Below are 18,897 nucleotides of genomic sequence, written 5' to 3'. Positions count from 1 at the left end.
TGGGTCTTAATTAGTTTACTGGAGTCCTTAAGAGAGCTCAGAGCTGACACAGACCCAGATGTTTGGTGATGCTAAGCTAAGAGAAGAAGCCCCAAGTTTGCCCTGGAGAAGCTAACTGAGAATCCACAGATGTTTAAGGAGAAAGCCACTGGAATCAGAAGCTGAAAGCAATGCAGCCCAGGAGCAAAGAACCAGCAAATGCCAGCCATGTGCCTTCCCAGCTGACAGAGGTGTTCCGGACGCCATCAGCCTTTTCCTCAGGGAAGGTATCTACCTCTTGATGCCTTAATTTGGACATTTTTATGAACTTAGAACTGTACATTTGTGAACTAATAAACTCCCATTGTAAAAGTCAGTTCATTTCTGGTATGTTGTATTTCTGGCAGCTTTAGAAAACTGAAACAAGTATCTATATTTGACTCACTTTCTGCTCAAGCCCTTCCATAAGGAGGTAAAGGACCTGAACACCTACTCAAGAGTTTTATATAGTGTGCCAGTTTGAATATATTGTGTCCCCCAAATGCCATTATCTTTGATGTAATCTTGTGTGGGCAGACATTATCAGTGTTGATTAGATTGTAATTCTTTGAGTGTTTCTGTGGAGATGTGCCCCACCCAGCTGTCGGTGATGACTCTGATTAGATAATTTCCATGGAGGTATGGCCCCACCCATTCAGGATGGGCCTTGATCAGTGGAGCCATATAAATGAGCTGACAAACAGCGGGAATGCAGTGCAGCTGTGACATTTTGAAGAGGAGCTACAGCCAAGAGGGACACTTTGAAGAAAGCACAGGAGCTGCAGATGAGAGAGAGTTTGAAGATGGCTGTTGAAAGCAGACTCTTGCTCTGGAGAAGCTGAGAGAGGACAAATATCCCAAGTACAACTAAGAGTGTCATTTTTGAGGAACTGCAGCCTAGAGAAGAACATCCTGGGAGAAAGCCATTTTGAAACCAGAACTTTGGAGCAGACACCGGTCACGTGCCTTCCCAGTTGATAGCCATTGGCCATCCTCCAGTGAAGGTACCCAATTGCTGATGTGTTACCTTGGACACTTTATGGCCTTAAGACTGTGACTGTATAACCAAATAAACCCCTTTTATAAAAGCCAATCCATTTCTGGTGTTTTGCATCCTGGCAGCATTAGCAAACTAGAACATATAGGTTTTTAGATGCTTTTGCTGGGGTTACTGAAGGTTGCAAGAGATCTGTATATGAAAGACTATTTTAGCACAAAGCAAGTTCTTAACCAAAAGCCTGAAAAACATTATTCCCCTCATCCTCCTAAGCTTCTTGGCAGGAGGTCAGCTCTAAACTTTTAATGAAAGGTTCTGTCAGGGATTGCCTTAGGGTTAGAGTAGAAATGTGTATTGTAAAGCAAAAAACTCTACCCAGGGCTTTAGTAGTTTAGTAAGCAGATGGCCTGATAATACATCTGAAAAGATGAATTTTAGAAAGAAAGGGAAAAAGAGAGGAGTCCCACAACCACCTCTCCCTGCCCCCACCCCACCCCCAACAAACACTAGAACAGACCTTCCTCCTGCTTGTCCAAAAGCTCCTGGGCCATGCCAACTCCAGGACTCCTGCACTCATAGGCTGGCAGCACCACTTCCAAAGCACAGAAGAACTTTAGGCTTTGCTTTTGAGGTGGTGCTACAATATCTTCATTTTCTCTTTCTTCAAGGTCAGAAAGATCCTGAAGTTATTAGGATTCTGAATTAACGTTCCTTCCAAGGATCTTAATGTAGACTTCAAAATGTTTTGTTATTAGAAATGAAAACTAAACTCCAGCAATCTCAGGTATAGTTGAGGTGTCCTATAGCTTCAAAATTAAGATGAGCAAATGAATTACTAGATAATGACAATAATTTCTTATTATACACTATACAAACATGGGGAAAAATATGGACATCATCCAAGTCACTAAGATTATAGATTAATTCTAGGTGGCAGGCAAATGCCCAGATATTTCCACTTAATACCCTCTCGATAGTAGGAGACCTCCCACATCTCCTCCCCCTATCCACTTCAATCCTACTCTCTAAAGTTTCACTTTACAGAGTACTGAAATGAGAGTCTGGTTAGTTAAAGAAAATCTGCAAAGTTTACCTCGGTGATCCTTTTTGACTGTCCATTGAAACCAAAGTAGTAATTTGCTAGTTCTTGGCATCAGGATCTATTAAGGGCAAGGGCCTGATGTTGAAAAGCCTTATATCTGGTGCCAAAATGAACCTCAGGACATGAGAAATAGACAAACAAATATCACAATGTGCCACAGAGACTTTATTTTGGATACATCTGAGATTTATCACTACCAATTCATAGAAGATTGTGAAGATTAAACAGGATAGAACATTTTAAGTACTTGAGTTCCCAGTAAGTCTTAAATAAATGTTGTTTATTATTGTTAGGTTAGAGTACTTTTCTGCATCATTCCCAGGGTCTCTGATTAGTAGGAGGGTTTCCTGGACCTCTGGTGGTGAACAATTATGATGAAAGCAACTGAGGAAGCTTGCAGAAGCAAATTATAGGGCTGTGGGTGAATAAAGAAAGCAAATCACGCAACAACAAAAAGACAACCCAATTTAAAAATAGGCAATGGACTTGAATACACATTTCTCCACAGAGGATATACAAATGGCCAATAAGCACATGAAAATATGTTCAACATCATTAGCCATTAGAGAAATGTAAATTAAAACCACAATGAGATACCAATTCACACCCACAAGGATGGCTATTAATAAAAAAAAAAAAAGAGGAAGATAACAAGTGTTGGGGAGAGGATAGAGAAATTGGAACTCAGTGCATTGTTGTGGGAATATAAAACAGCACAGTCACTTTCCATTGTGGGAAGTCATATGGCATTTCCTCAAATAGTTAAACATAGAATTACCATTTGACCTAGAAATCCCACTTCTAGGTATATCCCAAAGAGAGTGAAAATAGGGCTGCAAACAGATACTTGTATACCAATGTTTACAACAACATTATTCACAAGAGCCAAAAGCTATAAACAACCCAAGTGTCAACAGCAAATGAATGGATAAACAAAAAGGGGTACATATACACAATGAACTATTATTTGGTCATAAGAAAGAAGGACATTATGAGACACGAAGCAACATGAAAGAAACGCAAAAACATTATGTTCAGTGGAATAAGCAAGACAATAAGGACAAACACCCTATGATATCACCTATAAGAGATGAATAGAAATAGCAAATTTGTAGATAGCAGATTAAAGGTTACTGGGGGAGGAAAGCAGGGGAGGATTTGTAAAAATAAAAAATAAATTAATTTTAAAAAAGAAAGTGCAGAGGAGGGGCAAGATGGTGGCATAGATAGGAGTGGAATTTAGTTAGTCCCCTGGAGCAACTAACAAACAACCAGGAACAACTAGTAAATAATCTGGAACAACTGCTGGGGGACTACTGTAACTGTCCACACATCGTACACCAACATGGATTGGGTGGAATGGGTGAGATCACAACATAAAATCTGTAAGTAAAAACTGCAGAACCATGCTGGGAGTCCCCTCCCATCAAGGCAGGCTGAGCTGCAAGATCTCACTGTGGGAGAAAGCAGCATTCCCAGAGCAAGCGAATATAGCTCAGCCCAGCTCCAACTGGTGTTTTAATTAACAAATATGGACTGTTGAATACAAGCTACAAACATAGGCAACCCCCTAACAAGCTGACAGAGGCTTTTAGAGATGACTGACCTTAAAGAGAAAGAAAAGACCTGTGCCCCGGGAAAGGGAGCCCAGAAGACCAAGTGTTTTCTCTGACCAGCAGGTGAGACTGGGGGGCTGTAGACTGGCTCTGAAAGGGGGCTTTCTTTCCCTTCTTCTCTCTCTCAATCTGAGTGGCTCAGTGGAGAGAGCCTCAGCCATTTTCAGTTTGCAGTGCTCTGACCCAGACAGGGGTGGAGATAACAGAGTCAGAGAGACAAAGGAGCTATTCAAATGCAGAAGATAACACCCTAGGGGATGTATCTTCCCTAAGAGGAAGGTGGTGGGGCCCAGCTCTAGTGCCGGCCTTCCCTTCAGAACTCAGACCCCAGAGCCTGGTGGAAAACAGCCAAAACAGAAACTAAAGGGGCCACACCTCCTTATACCAGTTGGGAGTGACAGGCTGACAGGCATCACTGGCTGTGCATGTTAGGAAAAGCACAGCAGCTAAAAGCTTCACAGGAAAGTCTGTCAATCTCTAAGACACACCCTCAGGGAAACTCGAAACTGAATATAATCCCATTATGAGACCTCAAACTGTTCTAGTCTGGGAAAATCTGATTGGAGTAACCAAGGAAACCAGATGCCTAGACAACAGAAAACTACAAATTATGCTAGGAAAAACGAAGATATGGCCCAGTCAAAGGAACAAACTTACACCTCAATTAAGATACAGTTGAGATATTGTTTCACTTTAATGAAACAATCAATTAAAATTTTCAAAGAAATATGCTAAATCAACTCAAAAACCAAATCAATGAGTTCAGGGAAGATATGGCAAAAGAGATGAAGGATATAAAGTAAACAGTGGGTGAGCATAAAGTAGAAATAGAAAGTTTGAAAAAACAACTGGTAGAATCTATGGAAATGAAAGGCACAATACAGGAGATGAAAAACACAATGGAGACATACAACAGCAAATCTCAAGAGGCAGAAGAAAGCACTCATGAACTGGAGAACAAGATACCTGAAATCTTACACACAAAAGAACAGATAGGGAAAAGAATAGAAAAATATGAGCAACATCTCAGGGAATTGAATGACAACATGAAGCACATGAATGTATTGTCATGGGTGTCCCAGAAGGAGAAGAGAAGGGAAAAGGGGAAGAAGCAATAACAGAGGAAACAATCACGGAAAATTTCCCATCTCTTAGGAAAGACATAAAGTTATAGATCCAAGAAATGCAGCATACCCCTAATAGAACAGATCTGAATAGACCTATGCCAAGACACTTAGAATATCAAACATCAAGGACAAAGAGAGAACCTGAAAGCAACACATACAAAGGAAGCTTGATAAGACTGTGCGTGGATTTCTCAGTAGAAACCATGGAGGCAAGAAGGAAGTGGTGTGATATATTTAAGATATGGAAAGATAAAAACCGCCAACCAAGAATCCTATATCCGGCAAGACTGTCCTTCAAATGAGGTAGAGTTTAAAATATTATCTGACAGACAATGAGAGAGTTTGTGAACAAGATACCTGCTCTACAGGAAATACTAAAGACAGGAGTGAGAGGTTTGGAACACAATTTTTTTTTTTAATCTTCATTTTATTGAGATATATTCACATACCACGCAGTCATACAAAACAAATTGTACTTTCGATTGTTTACAGTACCATTACATAGTGGTACATTCATCACCCAAATCAATCCCTGACACCTTCATTAGCACACACACAAAAATAACAAGAATAATAATTAGAGTGAAAAAGAGCAATTGAAGTAAAAAAGAACACTGGGTACCTTTGTCTGTTTGTTTCCTTCCCCTATTTTTCTACTCATCCATCCATAAACTAGAGAAAGTGGAGTGTGGTCCTTATGGCTTTCCCAATCCCATTGTCACCCCTCATAAGCTACATTTTTATACAACTGTCTTCGAGATTCATGGGTTCTGGGTTGTGGTTTGATAGTTTCAGGTATCCACCACCAGCTACCCCAATTCTTTAGAACCTAAAAAGGGTTGTCTAAAGTGTGCATAAGAGTGCCCACCAGAGTGACCTCTCGGCTCCTTTTGGAATCTCTCTGCCACTGAAGCTTATTTCATTTCCTTTCACATCCCCCTTTTGGTCAAGAAGATGTTCTCCGTCCCATGATGCCAGGTCTACATTCCTCCCCGGGAGTCATATTCCAGATTGCCAGGGAGATTCACTCCCCTGGGTGTCTGATCCCACGTAGGGGGGAGGGCAGTGATTTCACCTTTCAAGTTGGCTTAGCTAGAGAGACAGGGCCACATCTGAGCAACAAAGAGGCATTCGGGAGGAGGCTCTTAGGTGGAACACAATTTTGGGTGATGGTAGCACAACACTGTAAGTACCCTGAACAAAGATGACTGTGAGTATGGTTGAAAGAGGGAGGTTAGGAGCATGTGGGACACCAGAACGAAAGAGAAAAGATAAAGGCTGGGACTGTATAACTCAATGAAACCTCAAGTGCTCAATAATTGTGATAAAATGTACAAACATGTTTTTACATGAGGGAGAACAAATGAATGTCAACCTTGCAAGGTGTTAAAAATGGGGTGGTGGCAGCCCAGCCTTCGCCGCCGCCGCTGCCGCCTCCCTGCTCCTCCTCCTCCTCCTTTTCCCAACCCGCCGCGGCCATGGCGGACAGCGCCAGCGAAAGCGACACGGACGGGGCGGGGGGCAGCAGCAGCAGCTCGGCCGCCATGCAGTCGTCCTGCTCGTCGACCTCGGGCGGCGGCGGCGGCAGTGGCGGCGGGGGAGGCGGCGGCGGTGGGAAGTCCGGGGGTATTGTCATCTCGCCGTTCCGCCTGGAGGAGCTCACCAACCGCCTGGCCTCTCTGCAGCAGGAGAACAAGGTGCTGAAGATCGAGCTGGAGACCTACAAACTCAAGTGCAAGGCGCTGCAGGAGGAGAACCGCGACCTGCGCAAAGCCAGCGTGACCATCCAAGCCAGGGCTGAGCAGGAAGAAGAATTCATCAGTAACACTTTATTCAAGAAGATTCAGGCTTTGCAGAAGGAGAAAGAAACCCTTGCTGTAAATTACGAGAAGGAAGAAGAATTCCTCACTAATGAGCTCTCCAGAAAATTGATGCAGTTGCAGCATGAGAAAGCTGAACTAGAACAGCATCTAGAACAGGAGCAGGAATTTCAGGTGAACAAACTGATGAAGAAAATTAAAAAACTGGAGAACGATACCATCTCTAAGCAGCTTACGTTAGAGCAGTTGAGACGAGAGAAGATCGACCTTGAAAATACATTGGAACAAGAACAAGAAGCACTTGTTAATCGTCTTTGGAAAAGGATGGATAAACTTGAAGCTGAAAAGCGAATCCTGCAGGAGAAATTAGACCAGCCCGTCTCGGCCCCACCATCACCTAGAGATATCTCTATGGAGAGTGACTCTCCAGAAAACATGATGCGCCACATCAGGTTTTTAAAGAATGAAGTGGAGAGGCTGAAGAAGCAACTGAGAGCTGCTCAGTTACAGCATTCGGAGAAAATGGCACAGTATCTGGAGGAGGAACGTCACATGAGGGAAGAGAACCTGAGGCTGCAGAGGAAGCTGCAGAGGGAGATGGAGAGAAGAGAAGCCCTCTGTCGACAGCTGTCTGAGAGTGAATCCAGCTTAGAAATGGACGATGAAAGGTATTTTAACGAGATGTCTGCACAAGGTTTGCGACCTCGTACTGTGTCCAGCCCAATCCCTTATACACCTTCTCCGAGTTCAAGCAGGCCTATCTCACCTGGTCTGTCATATGCAAGTCACACGGTTGGTTTCACACCACCAGCTTCACTGACTAGAGCCGGAATGTCTTACTACAATTCCCCGGGTCTTCACGTGCAGCATATGGGAGGCATCACGAGGCCTTCGCCACGGAGAAGCAACAGTCCTGACAAATTCAAACGGCCCACTCCGCCTCCATCTCCCAACACACAGACCCCCGTCCAGCCACCTCCTCCTCCACCCCCGCCACCCGTGCAGCCCGCCGTCCCCTCGGCAGCCACCTTGCCGCCCGCCCCTGTGCAGCATTCGATGCATCCCTCCTCCCAGCCTTAAAGCATGTGCTTAGTCTAAATTTCAGTTGGGACTCGTAAAATGGAGCCGTCTACTCAACGCCAAAGGCTTCCTTCCCTGGCATATTTGGATTTGACTTACTTGCACTGAGGTTATCTAGGCTTCTATTTCTTGTGTTGTAAATGTTTGTCGGAAACGCAGCCAGTGTTGTGGGTCTACAACACTAACCAGACGACTTTTTCCATCAGTGTTTTACTTGAATCTACATGTGCGTCCATTCCCTGGCTGGAACATTTGCTATCTGGTAATTCAGTAGCAGTGTGCAATTTTTGCTTGGCCCCAGAGCTTCATTTTCCTGGCTTTTAGGTTTGTAAAATAAAAAGGGATTATCTTTTTTTTATATTTTTTTTCCCATGAATTTGCAGAAAATTACTGAGCTGTTATCCCACCCTCCATTGCTATGGTGTTTACCAAACATTCAGTAATTCAGCACTACAGTTCACACCTTTGAAAATCTAGCTTTCAGTGTAGAATGGAAAAGTTAGATGAATCAGTGCCCAAGACATATATACTGTTGAATAGAGCTTTCTACAGATACACTTTTTACAGGTTATTTTCAGTATATATCAAACGTCCATGTTGAAACTCTAGTAATGGATTACGTGGCTATACCTTCTCCACATACATGGGACTGATAATTATTGTATATTAAGATGTGGTTCTTTCCTTTATCCCTAATGTTAATCTGGCTGAACTGGTCCCCTCTAACATGAGTTGTCCTACCCACCACTGGTTCTGATGGCTGATTAGAATGTGCTATTTTACTTCTGATGCAGAAGGCAATGTGATTGTAACAAAAACAGCTATTCTCCCCTTCTGTTCTTTATTTGTGTTTCTCTAAAATAGAGTTTGAGCAAATATTTTAAAGATGCAAAAATAATACTAGAAAATACCATTTGAAATGAACATTATAGGAATATCTTGGCATAATGGCCATAAAATACTGTATTGCTTGGCAGAAAAAAAAAGGGGGTGTAGAGGAAAGTAGCACATTAGAATTGGTAAATGTTTATTTTGCCCAGTATAAGCCAGTGCAGTGCACAAAGAAGTATATTCTCAATACGTTATTTCCATTCATTTAGCACGAATAAATTGTTTGGTTTCACTTTGAGGTGGAACACTGTGAGTCACTCTTTTCTTAATACTCGCAACATCTGTATTTTTGCTTTTCAGCAGTTACTGTTTTGTACTTTGGTAGCAAAGTGATTTTTACCACCTGTGTTTGCATATTTATATATGCTATGGATGAAAATAACTTACTAGAGAATGTATATTTTATGATGAGAATGTGTGTCTGTTGGATATAATCAGAGAACTGAAAATTAATTTATCAGTAATTTTTACTAGACAAAGACTTTAAATCAGCTATTTTAAATATGTTCCAAAAGTTGAAGGAAGCCATGTCTAACGAACTAAAGAAAAGTAAGAGAATAATGTTTCATCAAACAGAGAATGTCAATAAAGAGAGATGATTTATATACAAGTGAATCAAGTAGAAATTGTGGAGTTGAAAAGTACAATAACTGAAGTGAAAAATCCACTTGAGGGGATCCATTGCAGATTTGAGCAAGTAGAAGAAACGATCAGCAAACTTAAAGACAGATAACTGAGATTATACAGTCTGAGAAAAAGAAAAAAGAATGGAGAGAAATGAACAAAGCCCCAGAGACCTGTGGGACATCATCAAGTATACTAACATACTCATAATATGACAGAGGAGAGAAGAGAGAGAAAGGGGCAAAAAGAAATAATGGCCAAAAAACTTCCTAAATTTGATGCAAAACATTAATCTACACATCAAAAAAGCTCAAAGAACTCCAAGTAGAATAAAGTCAATGACATCTACATTTAGACACATCATAACCAAACTGTAAAAAGACAAAGAGAAAATCAAAAGCAGCAAGAGGGAAGTGATTCATCACATACAAAGAATCCCCAATAAAATTAACCACAAATTTTTCATCAGAAACCTTGGAGGCCAGGAGGCAAAGAAAAGACAAAGTGCTAAAGAAAAAATCCTGTCAACCAAGAATTCTATATCTGGCAAAACTATCCTTCAAAAATGAAAGAGAAATTAAGACATTCCTAAATAAAGAAATTCTGAAAGAGTTTGTTGCTAGCAGACCTGCCCTACAAGAAATACTAATGGGTTTCCTGCAGGCTGAACTGAAGGACAGTGGATAGTAACTTGAATCCACAAGAAGAAATAAAGAGCACCCATAAAGGTAACTACATAAACAAATATAAAAGACATATGATTGTATTTTTTGTTTGTAACTCCTTTTTTCCTCCTCCTATTGGGTTTAAAAGATAACTGCAAAAAAAAGTAATTATAAATCTATTTCAATCGGCACACAATATATTTGGTGATAATAACAATATAAAGGAGGGAGTTAGAGTAGAGCAATATAGGAGCAAAGTTTTTGTATACTACTGAAATTATGTTGGTAATCCAAATGAGAATGTTATAAATTAAAATGTTAGAGAACCTAAGATGGTGGCTAGGTGAGACAGGGCAAAAAAACTCCTCTGTGAAAAATACTAGATAAAAACCAGAAAGTGACCCAGAACACCAGTTCCAGAATAGCACCAGCCAGACAAGGTCTGCTAAATCTACAGGGACCGTGCATTTGGTGAAACCAGGAGTCTGCATTCTGAAATGAGTGAGTGAGTTGCCTGAAAGTTCCTTGGCCACACTGTGGTGTGGAGAAATGGAGGGTCAGTGTTTGGAGATGGACTAGTTCTTTAAAAAAAAAAAAAAAAGCCCGGGAGCAGCTGCAAATCTGACAGGGAGAGCCCTGCAATGAAGCACGGTGGGAGCGGGCTGGGCTAATGCCTCGGTGTCTGGCATGGAGGATACCCCTTCACACACCTGCTGCTGACTGTCTCAGGCCCAGGGGAGCAAAGGGGAGCCAAAGGGAGAAAGGACCGCACAACTTGCAGCCATCTCCCCGGTGGGCAGGGGACCCTCCTGCCTGGGGCCAGATCCACAGCCCAGAGCCGTGCTGGGAAGCCCAGTCTGACACGGAGTCTTTCCCGCAGCACCGCACACATGCCACAGTGTCGGCCGTGGACAGTGGCCTTTAATACACCCACGGCTGACTGTCCTGGAGCTGGGAGGGCGGTGCTGTGCGGAAAGGGGGAAGTTAACGTGTACCAGTCAACCATCTTTGAATCGGGATGGGAACGCCCCTGCGTGGCCTGGCATCCCAGGGCTTCCCTGGAGGCTGGCGCACACTTGTGATGTGGCACGGCCCTCCCTCAGCAGAGGTCCTGGAAGAGCACAGCTGGGAAGGCGGAACCGCTCAGAGATCCCAGGGACCCTACGTGAATACCAAGGACTTGTGGGTCAGCAGCAGAGACAATCGGTGGAAAGACTGAAATGAAGGCTTAGGCTCTGGCAACAGCCTTAAATCTCCAGGAACACCTGGGAGATTTGATTATTAAAGTTACCCTTCCTCCCTAACTGCTCAGACACACACCCCTCATTCAGGGCAGACGGCACTGACAACACACCCAAATTAAGTGCACCAGTTGGACCCCACAAGAGTCAGATCCTAACACACCACAAAGTTCGGGAGAACTGACTTGAGAGGAATAGGTGACTCATGAACGCCATCTGCTGGTTAGATAAAGTGTATGCCACGAAGCTGCAGTTCTGACATATTAGAGATCAAGTATAGTAAATGCCAAGAGGCCAAAAACAACAGAAAATCTTAAAGCATATGATAAAAACAGATGATATGGAGATCCCAAACCCAGAACTACAGACAGGCAACGAGAGCATGGCACAGGATATAGAAAATATAAAGAAGACCCTAGAAGAGCATAAAGAAGAAATTGCAAAAGTAAATAAAAAAATAGAAGATCTTATGGAAATTAAGGAAACTGTAGGCCAAATTAAAAAGACTGGATACACATAATACAAGATTAGAGGAAGCTGAACAACAACTCAGCCTCCTCAAGGACCACAGAACAGAAACTGAAAGAACAAAAGAAAGAATGGGGAAAAAAATTGAAAAAATCAAAATGGACTTCAGGGATATGAGAGATAAAATAAAACATCCAAATTTAAGATTTATTGGTGTCCCAGAAGGGGAAGAGAAGGGTAAAGGTCTAGAAAGAGTATTCAAAGAAATTGTTGGGGAAAACTTCCCAAACCTTCTACACAATATAAATACACAAAGCATAAATGCCCAGCGAACTCCAAATAAAATAAATCCAAATAAACCCACTCCAAGACATATTCTGATCAGACTGTCAAATACTGAAGAAAAGGAACAAGTTCTGAAAGCAGCATGAGAAAAGCAATTCACCACATACAAAGGAAACAACATAAGACTAAGTAGTCACTGCTCAGCGGCCACCATGGAGGCAAGAAGGCAGTGGCATGACACATTTAAAATTCTGAGAGAGAAAAATTTCCAACCAAGAATACTTTATCCAGCAAAACTCTCCTTCAAATTTGAGGGAGAACTTAAATTTTCCACAAACAAATGCTGAGAGATTTTGCTAATGAAAGACCTGCCCTACTTCAGATACTAAAGGGAGCCCTACTGACAGAGAAACAAAGAAAGGAGAGAGAGATACATAAAATTTTAACAGACATATATAGAATATTACATCCCAGGTGACCGGGACACACATTCTTCTCTAGTGATCACAGATCTTTCTTCAGAATGGACCGTATGCTGGGACATAAAAACAAGCCTCAATAAATTAAAAAAAAAATGAATTTGTTCAAAGCACATCTCTGACCACAATGGAATACAAATAGAAGTCAATAACCATCAGAGACTTGGAGAATCCACAAACACCTGGAGGATAAAAATGAGGGGGAGATAAAAACATTCCCAGATAATCGAAAGCTGAGGGACTTCATCACCATTAATCAGTCCTATAAGAAATTCTAAAGGGAGTTGAGCAGGCTGAAAGGAAGGGACACTAAACAATTGACTGAAACTACATGAAGAAATAAAGATTTCCAGTAAAGATCACATGGTAAATATAAATACCAATACTACTGTATTTTGATTTATAACTCCACTATTTACTTCCTACAGGATCTAAAATACATAAACTGTAATGAAAAATCAGTGGTTTTGGACTCAATGTAAAATATGTAATTTTTGACAAGAACTACATAAAGGTGGGGGAATGATGGAGTACAGGAACATATTTATGTGTCATATTGAAGTTAAGTTGGTATCAAAGAAAAACAAGACTGTTATAGATTTAAGATGTTAAATTTAAGCCCCACGGTAAACATAAAGAAAGTATCAGAGAATACGACCATAGAGATGAAAAGTAGAGTAGGGGTTCCGAAAAGTGGGGGAAGGGGAAATGGGGAGTTAAGAAATGAGAGTAGGGTTTCTGTTTGCAGTGAAGGGAAACTTCTAGAAATGGATGGTGGGAAGGTGATAGCATTGCAACATTCTAAATATGATTAATCCCACTAATGAAATGCTAGGGAGGGGTTGGAATGGGAAGATTTAGGCTATATATATGTTTCCACAATTGAAAAAAAAAAAGACAGTCTAAATAGATGACAATTAAATGCCAAGGATGAATGATCCTGGATGGGATCTGAGGATGGAGGAGAGGAGGCTCAAAGGGACGCAGATGGAACACACACACACACAAAGAGGAAATTTAGAATATAAGCTTTGTATCAATGTTGAATTTCTTGAACTTCTTAGCTGCACTTAATGGGATTGCATAAAAGAATGTTCTTGTCCATGGGAAAGGTATATGTGAATTATATTGTTTGTTCAAAAATATGTGCGGCTTGTTCTCATATGTTCAGAGGACAGAGCAATAGATGATGGATGATAGGGAGGGAGGGAGGGAAAGAAAGAAATGGTGGTGTGACAGGATGTTAAAGGTGGTGGATCGGGGTATGGGGGGAGGGGGATCGGGTATGATGGAGTTCTATGTATGGGGTTTGTACTGTTTTTGCAACTCTTCCTGTAAGATTGAATTTATTTCAAAATAAATTTATTAAATTAAAAAAATTAAAATGTTAAAGGTAATTCCCAGAGCAGCCACTAAGAAAATAACTAAAATATGCATAGTAAAAGAAATGATTAGGTAATTAAAATGGTACACTAGAATCTAACACACAAAAAAAGGCAGGAATGGAAGAATAGAGGAAGACCCAAGACAAGATATATAGAAAAAGAATAGCAAAATGGCAGATGTAAAGCCTACATAATTAGTAAATACATTAGATATAAATGTAATAAGCTTTCCACTTAAAAGGCAGAAATTGGCAAAATGGATTAAAAAACCAATCCCACTATATACTATCTACAAGAGACTCACTTTAGCTTCAGAGACACAAATAGATTGAAATGAAAAGGATGGAAAAAGATACACAATGCAAGTACTAACCAAAAGGGAGCAAGAGTAGCTATACTAATAACAGACAAAATAAACTTGAACACAAAAGTTGTTACTAGACAACAAAGATGGATATTTTATACTGATGAAAGGGTCAATCCATCAGAAAGATAAAACAATTATAAATATATATGCATCTAGCAACAGAGCCCCAAAATATATGAAGTAAAAACTGACAGAACTGAAAGGAGAAAAGGACAATGCAACAATAATAGCTGAAGATATCAATATTATACTTTCAATAATGGATGGAACAACTAGACAGAAGATCAACAAGAAAACAGGGAACTTGAATGATACAATAATCCAACTAGACAAAACAGACATCTATAGGACACTTCCACCCAAGAACAGCAGAATACACATTCTTCTCAAGTACACATGGAACATTTTCTGGGATAGATAACATGTGAGACCCTAAGACAAGTTTCAATAAATATAAGAGGATTGAAATTATACAAAGTATGTTATCTAACCACAATGGAATGAAGTTATAAATGAATAACAGAAAGAAACTTGGGAAATTCACAAATATATGCATATGAAACAACACACTCCTAAAAGGGTCAAAGAAGAAACAAGGGAAATTAGTAGATACTTTGATCTGAATGAAAATGAAGACACAATATATGATAACTTATGAGATGAAGGTAAAGCAGTACTCAAAAGGAAATTTATAGTTGCAAATGTACATATTTTAAAAGAAGAAAGATTTCATATCTATAACTTGAGTCCTGCATCTGAAGGAACTAGAAAAGAGCAAACTAAACCCAAAGCAGTAGAAGGAAGGAAATAATAGATTGGAGCAGAAATAAATGAAACAGAGAATAGAAAAATAGTGAAAATCAACAAAACCAAAAGTGGTTTTTTTGAAAAGATCAACAAAATTGGCAAATCTTTAGCTAGACTGACCAAGAGAAGAAGAGAGAAGAGTCAAATTCCTAAAATCAGGAATGAAATGAATTATCAACCTTACAGATATGAAAAAGATTATAAGGGAATATGATGAACAATTATATGCCAACAAATTAGATAACCTAGATGAAATGGTCAAATACCTAGAAAGACGAAACTACTGAAACTGACTCAAGAAGAACTAGAAAATCTGAATAGATATTTTGGCATTAAAGCCTTTAAGGTCATCATGGGATCTGTGCAAGTAAGCTCCTCTACCTTTGCATCTCCCCGCTCCCCACTTTCCCCCCAGTGATTAAGAATATATAGCCAAAAACAATTTACAAAGTTTGTTATCCTTCTCCCAATCTTATCTCAGTTCTTCAACCCTCAGTCTTTCTTAACAGCTCGTCTATGGCCTTGCACCCAACATCTTTATGTTTCTTCTCAACCAGACAGTTCTTTCTCAAGTGACATTAGTATCCTAGTGAATCAAAATATGGGACAACCCTATTTTATCCTTTTTTTATCCTCCTATCTTTTCTTCAAGGTTTTAGCTGGGCAAAGGAGAGACGGAGTGGGAAGGGACTCAGCAGCTCAAGTTCAGACAACACTGCAGCATCTCTTTCCCACAAACCAAGGGATACTAATGGTTTTAGAATCACAGTCGACTTTACGTTAGAGATCATTTCTGTTTCTTATCCAAACTCCTTGTTTTCTAGATAAACTAAGGTGCAGTGAAGCTGAAGAATATGTTTAGGGTCCCACAGCTAGCTAATGTATTTATAGGTCAGAACTCCATTACCTTTTTGATATTCATGGACTTATCTTTATGGGAATAAAATGTGGCAACACATTTTATTAGCTTCAAAGTCTTCCCCAGACTCAAAGTTTAAGAAATATTGTTCCAAGTTATTTTTAAAGTATATATTAGAAGAGGGGAACTTAAATATTTTTGTGTAAGCCTTTTGATATAGGACAATGGGACAGATGAATGGTAGCTCACAAAAATAAGGGAACATTTCTTACCTGTTATTTTTTTTTTTCCTCCAAATTCTTCTATACACATCCAGACATATGGGCTACATTTCCTTTCTACTAACTGAAGAGATAGAGATGAATTGAGGACTGAAACATGTCATCACTGTCTTGAATGTACTGAAATCCTAACAGCTTTAGCTGAAAAAATGTCCAAAACAGGCAGTGAAAATAAATTTAAAATAGGACTCTAAAACTATCTATTCTAGAATCCCAAGAGAGGCAGGGAAAACTGGTTCCTTGGAGAAGGCAGTCAAAGGAATAAGCAGAACGAGCCAGATCCCATTCCAATGTTTGAAAAGACTTGGGGATGGAGTGAACCTCTTTCCTTTATTTATTCATCTACATAGGTCCATGAGCCATGAGAACATGACTTCCCACAAGAAGCTCCTCAACACAAGAGCTCTAACAGAACCACATAAACCCCTTCTTGGGGCAAAGCCTAAAGAATCTGAAACGGTGAGCCTTCATTCAATTCAAAGTTCTGAGAGTGACCTTGAAAAAGACCCTCCGGCTAGGTTATAAAATGAAGGAGTGAGGACCAGAGGAAGAAGGAAGGGCCCTGGAGGCAGGCAGAATTGGGTTTGAATTCTTGCTCTGCCACTTTCTGGTGATGTGACTTGAGTAATGAACATCTCTGAGCCTTACTTCACACCGTTTACCTCACCAGGTGGTTAGAGGACTAAATGAAAGAGCATGTGTGAAGCACAACATGGGGCTGGGCATAGAGTAGGTGCTCAGCAGGAATGCTGCCATATGTGCACTGACCAGTAAGCAGAGATCTCAGAAATGCCCAGAGATGGCCTGGCCAGGTGCCCCAGGAGCATGAGATGCTCATAGGGAGATAGAGCTCTCTGCTCTAAAGGTCCTTTTCAAGTAAGAAATCAACTTCAAGACACAAGGAACAAAAAGCCCAATTGTCATCATTCAGCTATTAGAAGGGAATGCAGAACTGCAGAGAAAATTATTTGCAAAGCTCTAAGTGGTTCTGCCCCTTATTAATACTGTGAACTCAGGCAAGTTACCCAAGGTCCCTAAGTTTCAATTTCCTCATCTGCAAATTTGAGACAATGACATCTACATCACAAGAGTTGTTGGAAAAATGAAAATGAAATATAGTATGAGCTAACATGTATTGAGCACTTACTATGTGCCAAGCACTATTTTAAGAGCTTTATACATGCTATCTTACTTATATGATAAGTAAAAGTACTTAATATAGTGCCTGGAACATAATAAGTACTTAAAGAAATGTTATGGGGTGGAGGAAGAATTACTAAGCTTCAGAGAGAAAAGAAGTTACCTTTTATACAAGGAAGAATAAGACAGTTGGGAGAAGAAAAGTATAATAGTTGTTGGGTATGACAATCTTAACATTCTGAAACATTACAAATTAAACAGCCACTCTAAATCACTCTAAAGGACAACCCCCAGTTATTTTCATCTTTAATGTTATGCCTTTCTGAATCTGAGAAGAAGCTGCCAGGATTCCAGTACATACCAAAAAGTGATGAGAACATCCTGAAGTATATAATCTTTTGTGCATCTACAGCTATCTAAAGGAAACCGGTGTTAGTTGCCTTGGGTATTGTTAGGGCATCTCCGTGAAAGCAGCTCAATTTGTCTTCATAGCGTGGCCATACCACCTCATTGATATTCTCAGCAGTGGGGCAAATAATTCAATAGGGATAAGGCTAGGATTTCCCACTTATTCTCTCTGAGCACTTATGTTCTTGGCACTATATTGATGAACCACAGACAAGCCAACCTATGAATGTGTTGCATCTGAATAAGGTACATTGCCTTTCTACATTGTAAAGTCCTTCTGTTTTTAAATCATGAAGCTTGTATTTTTAGAACCAATAAACTGACTAAAAGAAAATTTTTAAAAAATAAGCCATCGATCTGGACCCGTGTAGGAGAATGAAAAAGAAGCACTTTAAAGTCAGGGGAAAAAGAGTATACCAAAGTCAGGGGGAAAAGAAAGTACACTTAACATTTAGGATAATCAATCACTGCTGGTTTTCCATAATATATTTCACTCCTGATTTTATCTGAAAGAGATATGATTACCACTACCATTCAAAGAATGGTACTTTACTAATAAGCTCTTGGCACATCTTTGTGCCAAGATTTCAGATTAAAAAAAAGACTGACTCTTAGCACACTTGTAACTTATTCAATCGCTGTTTGTCAATAATATCTAGACTTCATTCAAGAGCTTTACTGGGTTGTAATTGCCTGGGACCCAGGGGTAAATCCGGGTTTTATGAGGCCTGCAGCTTATATCTTATATAATTTGGGAAATCATCACTTATAAAAAAGTGTAGAATTATGAATACAAAAATAGCCAGGGCCCCTCCCAGGGCCTTGGACCTGTGAAAGTGACGGGCCCTGAAGCTTAAACTTCATTCAGTTGGTGATAAATCCACCTCAGCTGGGACCTTTTAACCAACGTTTTGCTAATTTTTTTAATGCAAGGGAAAATATTGTTTTTAACTTATAAATAAATACCCCAGTACTGTGTCATATAGGTCATAAAATGACTTAACTCCAGGGGTGGCATCTTCTCTTGGCAACTTGCCTTTGGAAAGACATGCAGTAAGGGTTATGTCTCACCTACGGAAAATGTTTTCTGAAGCAAACAGTTTTGCTGTTAGAAAAATTCAACCAAAAATGAAGAAGAATCCCAGCCCGCAACACACACTTAAGAGTAGTGTGACTATTGTGCCAATCTTTTAAAAGTAACTATGAATTAGTTTTAGGGGTGTGGCTCTATTCAAAT

At 40.1% G+C, this 18,897-nt stretch overlaps 2 protein-coding genes across 2 annotated transcripts in view; one reads left to right on the top strand and one right to left on the bottom strand.

The window, feature by feature from the left end:
* Window positions 1–2,066: 2,066 nt before the first annotated feature.
* Window positions 2,067–18,897, bottom strand: part of LRRC37A2 (leucine rich repeat containing 37 member A2) — a 55,172-nt gene continuing 38,341 nt past the window's right edge. The window contains 1 exon segment of the mRNA XM_037810523.1: window positions 2,067–2,532. Within this exon segment, the coding sequence (XP_037666451.1) occupies window positions 2,487–2,532 (46 nt within the window). The 3' untranslated portion in view covers window positions 2,067–2,486.
* Window positions 6,270–8,805, top strand: LOC119513730 (coiled-coil domain-containing protein 6-like). The gene has a single exon (XM_037809169.1). The coding sequence runs from the start codon at window positions 6,339–6,341 to the stop codon at window positions 7,758–7,760; it is 1,422 nt and encodes a 473-aa protein (XP_037665097.1). The 5' UTR covers window positions 6,270–6,338; the 3' UTR covers window positions 7,761–8,805.

The sequence above is a fragment of the Choloepus didactylus genome, chromosome 18, assembly GCF_015220235.1.
Source record: "Choloepus didactylus isolate mChoDid1 chromosome 18, mChoDid1.pri, whole genome shotgun sequence".
NCBI classification, from domain to species: Eukaryota; Metazoa; Chordata; class Mammalia; order Pilosa; family Megalonychidae; genus Choloepus; species Choloepus didactylus.
The sequence above is the reverse complement of the archived record's forward strand: the minus strand, read 5'-3'. Positions and strand labels throughout refer to the sequence as shown.